Raw genomic sequence first — 8,281 nt, 5'->3', positions numbered from 1 at the left:
GTGTTTCAAGCTCTCGGGTGACCCCAGCTACGCCAGTGCTCGGATACAGCATGTTTTCTTTCATTTTAGGCAGGATTTGTTGGCGCACTCGTTTCGCACTGAGTACTGCAGGGTAGCTGGCTGCCTTTACAAAGCCCGGACAACCCAGGAAGGCTCCTTGCTGCTGGGGCGGGGACAAACAGCTGGCGAGGATACCACCAGCCCCCTGAAGAAAGCCTCAAATGTCGAAGGAGAAACGTTATGCTCTTCTGGCAAAGATGTCAATGCTGGTTCCTTAGGGCGATGTCGAGCGTTCTGCCACCGCACCCCTGCGCTCCGCTCTCCCGACTCCGGCTGCAGGGCTGCCCCGGGTGGGCAGGCAGGCGGTGCGCCGGCGCTGTGCCACCGCCACTGCGGTGCGTGTCCGGAGCCGGCCCGTCGAGACCCCTTCCCAGGCGCGCCCCAACCTACGCAGGAGAGCGCTGCCCTCTAGCGACCAAAATGGGAAGCGCAGCTCGGCCCGAGTTGCGGGGGAGCCCTGCGGCTGCGGGTCCCGGAGAAGTTTGAAGCGGCGGCCTGTCCTTTGCAGAGGGCGGTTATAGCCGGGAAAGCCCTGAGACTCTTTCTCTGTCTATGGGCTCAGGGACTGTTTGTGGTTTCCCTCTGGGGCCAGGACAGATAGACAGATAGACGGATGGATGGATAAATAAACGATACACATATGATAGGTAGATGATAAGACAAATGGAAAAGCAGATGGACAACAGATGGTTAGAAACACGTTTTTAGGGCTTGCTATGTGCTAGGCACAGGCTAAGTGCTTTCGTCCACCATTTCATTTGCGTGTCTCTGGAACCCCATGAATGGCACATTGCCTTTGTCCTTCTTTTCCAAATGGGGAAACTGAGGCCTTAGACAAGATAAAAAACTTGTCTCTTGGCAATCTTCCGCAGAGCTAGGAAGCGGCGGAGAGGGTCTCAGCCTCCACGTTTGGCTCTCGGCCCCCTCCCGCCGTGAGGATGTGCGCACCCCAGGCCCCGGACGCCCGAGCACGGCGTCCCTCGTTGCTCCGTCGCCGCGACAGTCCTGGCGCGCTCACATCTCGCCCGCCCCTGCACCCCCTCTCACTCGTCCAACACCCCCAGGACACCCTGGGCAGCGCGCTTGAGGCTGCGGGTCCCCGACTTGGAAGCCTGCCCGGGGAGCTGGGTAAAGGCGGGTCCCCTCCCGCGGTGGCTGAACGATATGCAGTTCCAGAAACTCAGGTTTTTCCTGCATCCAAGTTTGGCTAGGGGTCTCGCTAACGCGAAAGGGGAAAGCTCGCTCCCGAGATTTTAAGATTCCCGGGAAGTTTCCATCATTCATTCCTTTAACCGTTAACTGAGCGCCTACTAGGCGCCTGAGGCTGTTGGACGCTGCAGCAAGGAACTCGGAGTCCAGTGCCGGGGACAGACAGGTGGACAAATGACGACATTCGGGACGGCTGTGCTTGGTGCCCCCAGCAGCACGAGGGCTCCCCAGGCGTCACAGGGGCAGGTTCACCAGCTCAGAGAGTCTCCAGCACATTCCAGAAAGCTAAATCTGTCCATCTGCCCTCCCTAACGCCCCCTCCTTGGCCCTCTCCCTGGAGCTCGCACCCCCAGGAGTGTAATTTCCCTAACTTTACGCGGGGGAACTTGATCTCATCCCACTCTCTCCCCCAAGTTCCTAATGCCTTGGTTTGTCACCCGGCCGTGAGGTGAGCCACCAAGCGTCCCCCTCCCCCCGGGGCCGGGGAGCGCGCGTGCCGGGCCCGGACGGACCCCTCCCGCGGGGGCGGCGGCGCGGGGCTGGCGTAGGGCCTGCGTCAGCTGCAGCCCGCCGGCGATTGGGGCGCGCTCGCCTCCTTCGGTTTGGGGCTAATTATAAAGTGGCTGCAGCCGCCGCCAGCCCCGGGACGGCGAGGCGAGGCGAGGCAGGCGCTCCGAGCCCTGCAGTCCAGCCCGCGGCGACGCAGAGGCCCGTGACGGTGAGGCCCGCGCCCGCCCGCGCGCCCCGGCCGCTCCTCCCGACGCGCGCGCCCCTCACACCTGCCTTCTCCTCTCCCTTCCAGGGTTGTGCCTGCGACCCGGCTTCTCCCGCCAGCCTGCGCCATCTGCCCAGCGTCAACGTGAGTGAACTTGCCCGAAGCTCGCCTTTGCTGCGGGGTCCGCCGGCTCCGTTTTATTTTGCGTTTCATTGCACGGGGTTCTCCAACTTTCTTCTGGTCCCTGTTTGTGACCCGAGTCCATGTCGCGCCTCCCCAGGCTTCTGCTCTCTTGCATTTGGTCTTGGGCGTTCTCTCCAGAATCCTGCCCAGGGCAGCGGATGCCCAGAAAGAGAGCCGGGTGCCCCGGGCAGCCCCAGGATCGGGCGACAGTGCCAACCTGGGGACCGCGAGGCGATCTGAGCTGTCCCTGGGCCTCTCAAAACGGCGTCGGCTGGGCAGGTGGGCGGGGGCCCAGGAAGGAGCGTCCCGACGAGCTCTTGCTCGACGAACTCCCGGCTGGGACTGTCCCGGCTAGGGGGTCCCTTCGGGGGACCCGCTCTGCGCCTGGGCAGGCTCGGAGCTCGCGTCCCTCTCTCCCCGCAGCCCATGGCGCGGTTCCTGAGACTCTGCACTTGGCTGCTGGCGCTTGGCGCCGGGATTCTGGCGACCGTGCGGGCACAATGCAGCCAGGACTGCGCGACGTGCAGCTACCGCCTGGCGCGCCCCACCGATATCAACCCCCTGGTGAGTGGTCCGCGCGGTGGGTGAGCAGCAGCGGCGACCGTCCCCAGACAGCGCGCCGCGACTCGTGGTCACCATCGGTCTGCACCGCCCCGAGGCGGATCTCTGGTGACCCCGGTGTCCCGACTGCTCCCCGAACACTGCCCACGGTCCCGCTCTAGCTCTCAGCTTCGGAGACCCGCGACTATCTAGGGACCGGTAAGGGCGGTGGTGTCTCCACACAAACCGAGTTTGTTTTCACCCCCGGGATGCGGGAGCCTGGAAATGTGCTCTCTTCAGCACCTCGGAGAGCACTGGGTTGTCACCTGTCCCAAGGAACATGCTGTCACCCAAACTCCTAACATATCCCACTAAGGGCCCCTTCCCCACACAACCGTCCTCCCATCCTTCCCACAAATAATGTTGTCATTTTTTATTAGTGACATTTTGTCACCTTTCTTCGGATTTCATTTCTTTAGCCCTTTTAATCTCAGGTCCCTCAGCCCTTCCCTTCACCTGTGGATAGGGGTGAGCAAAGGGATGGGGTGGGGATACAGGAGAGGAAGGGGTCAGCGCAGTAGACAGGAGAGAAAGAGATCACAGGCAAGGGGCGCTGCACTTCAACCTCTGTCTTGCTTGAATGTACTTTTGTGGTATCTACTAAGACAACAGTTTGATTTGGCTGTGGAAAAAAACACAGAGGGAGTGGCCAGTGTCCAAAGAGGTAGCAACAACGCAGATAAACTACACCCCAGGGGCTTAGGGAAAACCCTGAGGACAAAAGAACTCTCCTTCTAATCATAGTCCATGTGCTGTTGAATCACCCCTGGCGCTCTGCTGAGCCAGAATCTCTGAATCGGGGACCCAGGAAGCTTCATTTAAGTAGCTCCCCCAATGATTCCTTTGCTGTCTTCTCCACTTGTTGAAATTCTGTGATGACTTAGAAAGCTCAGTAGAAAATAATGTATTAATCCAAAGAGTTAAACTCCTCACTTGAGCCTTTGAAGAAATTTTGCTACATAGATACATAAAATAGGGATGAAAATTAAGGGAAGGATTCCACAAAATCAAGTGCATATATTGCAAGTTAAATCTTTGTTTCATTTGATTTACCTGACCCAATTAATTTGATATGTGAATGTGCTGACATTGCCTTAAAGAGAAGTCACATAGTAGGGCTTTATATTTAAACTATGAGAAAAAAGTTGCATCTTAAATAGGGGTAATATTCCCCTTCATCCATCTTTTTTCTTTCTGATTTGTTTTGGGTTTTGTTTCACTGATTTGTTTTGCATTGGGGCTTACATTTAGGGTTGTTATTTTCTCTGTGACAAACAGCTTTGCTAACGACTATGTTGCTAGAATTACAGCAGTTCTGGAATTGTAGCTCTAATGCAAAAGACGTATGAGAAAAGAGGTTGCCTAGCCAAATCTATGTAGTAAAATCAATGCAGCAAATATTTATTGAGTTTCTACCACGTGAAAGACACTAGTGCTTGGTTCTGTGGCAGATGCAAAGATGAGCAGACAAGCCAGGATGTTCAGTTTGAACTTACCATCTAATATGATCTTCACCATAGAACAGAGTGTGATAAATACTGCAAAAGATGCATAGACAGCTATAGGAGCATATAACATCACTTCTTTAGTATGAGTGTGTTGTTCTGATTATTTGCCATTATTTGTTTTTGAAAGAATCTCAAGTCACCTACATTAAAAAGCCTTTTGATAATAGTATATAAAATATTCTACATTAATTTTTGGCCAAGTGATCATTTAAATTTCATTTTAGAATGGAACTATTATTGACACCTGAACTTCTTAAGTTTTTAATAAAGTTTTGATTTCTTAATCCAATATTAAGAATAAAACAGGACCATTTTAATTAGATCATCTTTAAGTTTTTTTATATATGCATATATTTAATTTTCTTAGACACAAAGCTTAAATAATCATTAAGAGCTGGTTAATATGTACCCTACAGAATTCTGTTGAACTAATAAAATGCTTTATTTCACAGTGAAAATAATATGTGTGTATGTTATATCAATTAATATACCAATATATTTTTGAATACCAAAAAAGGGCCTGGATTTTCTGTCTAAATCAAGGGCTGGTAACCAGAGTTCTATAAGTAGACTTCAGGGGCTCTAAAAACCCCTGAAATGCTCAGAAATATCATATGTATTTTGTAAATGTTCATATAATGTTAGTATTCTTTTTATGATACCCAAGTCATCTGTTGAATAGAAGAGAAGCTTAACAAGATTATTAGACTGTATGGCCTAAATCTTACAATGATTAGAATTTAATTATTACATAATAAAAAGGAAAGAATTGTATGCTGATCATTTCTATTTTGCCAAATAACATGATTTTCATTGGAAAAGATGTTTTCTGTACACCAATGACTAAATGTTAAGAAAAGAAACGTGAATAATGTGAACATTTGTGTATGTATAATTTTATATCAGACCTCATCATTACAAACATTTGGTTTCAGAAGATCAAATCTGTTTTAATCAATCAATGGGGGGAAAAGCAGAACATCTCTATTTCAGCAAATCAGTATATCATAATCCAAATAATTCATACGATTTAAATTGAGTTTTTACAATGTCTTTCTTTTCAAACTTATTTTGAATTGTTGTTTTTCTTTAAAGATTAAAAGTGTTTGCAGGGATATTGGATACCATTCCAGGTGAAATATTAACACAAGAAAGTAAACAAACCTTATATTATTAATATTGATTTTATCTATAAGACAAGAAGATAAAAGGAATTTGGAAATAATGTCCCTAATTAGGTAAAGAGAAATTTCTCCCTTTGGGTTAGAAAAATCTCAAACAAAATTAAATCAACAGTGGAAAGTTATCCAGTGAAATTGGATTGTGCAGGCAGCCAATCTAGGTTAAAATTGGGTGGAAAAAATCTTTTACGATATTGAAATGGCACAGTGTACGCAATCTGTTAAAATTCAGAGAAAATTTCTAATAGGATTCATTTAATTCTCCACAATTTCCCGTTTTGATTTGCCTGTTTGATATGAGGAAAAGTTGTAACAAGAAAATGTAGGTGACGTTATTACATGAAAGTTTCCATATCAAAGCAAGCATATTGTGGTCCACAAAAATTTGTTACTTAATGAAATCAGAAGAGTCTCTATTTGTCATTGAATCGAATTCTTTTCCCAGGCTTGCACACTGGAATGTGAAGGGAAACTGCCTTCTCTCAAAACCTGGGAGACCTGCAAGGAGCTCCTGCAGCTGTCCAAACTGGAGCTTCCTCAAGATGGCACCAACGCCCTCAGAGAAAGCAGCAAACAGGAGGAGAGCCATCTGCTAGCCAAAAAGTACGGAGGCTTCATGAAAAGGTATGGAGGCTTCATGAAGAAAATGGATGAGCTTTATCCTGTGGAGCCGGAAGAAGAGGCAAATGGAGGTGAAATCTTTGCCAAGAGATACGGGGGCTTCATGAAGAAGGATGCAGAGGAGGATGACACCCTGGGCAATTCCTCAGACCTGCTGAGAGAGCTGCTGGGAACAGGAGACAACCGAGAGAGTAGCCACCACCAGGAGGGCAGTGACGATGAAGAAGTGAGCAAGAGATATGGGGGCTTCATGAGAGGCTTAAAGAGAAGCCCCCAGCTGGAAGACGAAGCCAAGGAGCTGCAGAAGCGATATGGGGGCTTCATGAGAAGAGTGGGTCGCCCGGAGTGGTGGATGGACTACCAGAAAAGGTATGGGGGCTTCCTGAAGCGCTTCGCTGATTCTCTGCCCTCCGACGAAGAAGGTGAAAGTTACTCAAAAGAAGTTCCCGAAATGGAGAAAAGATATGGAGGATTTATGAGGTTTTAGTACCGTTTCCCATCAGTGACCCCAGGCTGCCACAAGCCTTCCTCCATCCCCCAGTGAGAGACTGCCTTGTGGATCGTGTTTTATTGTCATGTGTTGCTTGCATTGTATTGGTGACTTTATTGTCTGGATAACTAACTATACAACCTGAAAGCTGTCATTTCAGGTTCCGTGTTCTTCTGAGAGTCTTGAAGCTCAGTATTGGTCTATTACAGCTATCTTGTTTTCATGCTAAAATAGTTTTTGTTACTTTGTCCTTTATTTTTGACAAAACACCAGTAAAGGCTTACTTGTATATAGATATAATAAACCCATTACCCCAACTGCATAACATTCTTGCCAGTCTCTTCTCTAAGGCCATCATTCGCCTTTGGGTTTCCACAATAAATCCTAAACTCAGAGACAGTGATCCCATCTGCTTTTGACAGAATCTTCCCTGGCCTCCTTCTCTTGCAACAGCTGAGGCTGCAAAAACATTTTTCATTTAATTCCTTATATATGAATTCTTACATGAGTAAACACAGTGGAGCAAAATAAAATGTGTTTCCACTCTCATTTCTGGAAATCAGATACATGAGGAAAAACCAAAACCCAATAAAGAAACGAACTATGCCCTCGTATATATGGAAATCTGCATTTACGTCAAGATGTGTATGTCTCTTTTCTTCAGCAAAGTATTTTAGAAGCTAATATGAAATTAAGGATAATTTAGCCCTGTTTTACAAGTAAAGAAAGTGAAGCCCAGAAAGGTTAAGTAGTTGGCCCAAGGTTGCCCAGCAGTTGAAGGATAGAAATAGAATTAAGACCCCAAACTTCTTGCTCCCAAGCAATGTCCTTTCCACTCCAGTTCTCTATCTCTCATCTAGGTGAGTACCAAGAATTGGAAGAACTTGGGACTATATCTTGTTCACTGTTGTACTCCCCTCCACCACAACCATAGTGGGTTCTCCAATATCTGATGCATGGATATAGGAATGACTGAAGGAATGAATGAAGGAAATGGCGACCAGATCATTGAGAAAGGTATTATGAATGTTTATAAGGCAAATTCTCATCACACACAGAGTTCTGACTTCTTCATATTAATTAAACCGTTTGGAACAACATTCAGGTACAAAAAATATAACATTGCTTCCTTTTTCTAATTGAAACTACCTGCAGCTAAACTCCCATCCACTAAGTCATTTTTCCAGGACCCTCACCCACTCTCTCCTTTGTGTTCTTCCCCCAAAATTCAGAGTTTAGAAACTCAGGAAAATAAAAGAAGAATCTCTGCTCCGTAGTTCACCACTGTGCAAGCCCACAGGCACCCTTCTGATGAGGCAGCTCTGCTGTCCTGGGCAGTCCCTCCCCGAGTCCAGCCCTGCCAGGGTTCCCAGGCCATCCACACAGCCATGCACAATTAGAAGACCCATCTCTTCCTGGTCAGTGCAAGGGGCCACAGGTCCCCGCCACTCCCAGAGCCCCACCACCATCTAGCTTCCGGATCCTTGACAAACTAACTTTTTCTTCCAGGCGAGAGCCTTCCTTCTTTTGAACTAGAGATGCAAGTAACGTAAGTGTTTGAAGCAGATGAGAAAAAGGTGATCACCAGCAGCTGGCCCTTGGAAATCAGTGTCAGGAGCAATGAGGAGTGATGGGGCTGTGACACATCGGAGATATTAGGTCTCCATTCAGCCGTCGTCAATTGTTTCCCTTGGAAATGCCAGCCCAGTATCGC

The 8,281-nt window shown here is 48.1% G+C and overlaps 1 protein-coding gene across 1 annotated transcript; it reads left to right on the top strand.

The window, feature by feature from the left end:
• Positions 1-2,072: 2,072 nt before the first annotated feature.
• Positions 2,073-6,892, top strand: PENK (proenkephalin). The gene is made up of 3 exons (XM_058529009.1): positions 2,073-2,128; positions 2,591-2,731; positions 5,902-6,892. The coding sequence occupies exons 2-3, from the start codon at positions 2,594-2,596 to the stop codon at positions 6,562-6,564; spliced, it is 801 nt and encodes a 266-aa protein (XP_058384992.1). The 5' UTR covers positions 2,073-2,128; positions 2,591-2,593; the 3' UTR covers positions 6,565-6,892.
• Positions 6,893-8,281: the final 1,389 nt, after the last annotated feature.

Source organism: Diceros bicornis, chromosome 33 (genome assembly GCF_020826845.1).
Source record: "Diceros bicornis minor isolate mBicDic1 chromosome 33, mDicBic1.mat.cur, whole genome shotgun sequence".
Taxonomy (NCBI): domain Eukaryota; kingdom Metazoa; phylum Chordata; class Mammalia; order Perissodactyla; family Rhinocerotidae; genus Diceros; species Diceros bicornis.
The sequence above is the reverse complement of the archived record's forward strand: the minus strand, read 5'-3'. Positions and strand labels throughout refer to the sequence as shown.

Excerpts from the sequence above, each read along its gene's own strand:
- PENK (XM_058529009.1), top strand. The coding sequence starts at position 2,594 with ATGGCGCGGTTCCTGAGACTCTGCACTTGGCTGCTGGCGCTTGGCGCC. Across the intron at positions 2,732-5,901 it reads CCACCGATATCAACCCCCTG|GCTTGCACACTGGAATGTGA; the intron begins GTGAGTGGTCCG and ends TTCTTTTCCCAG.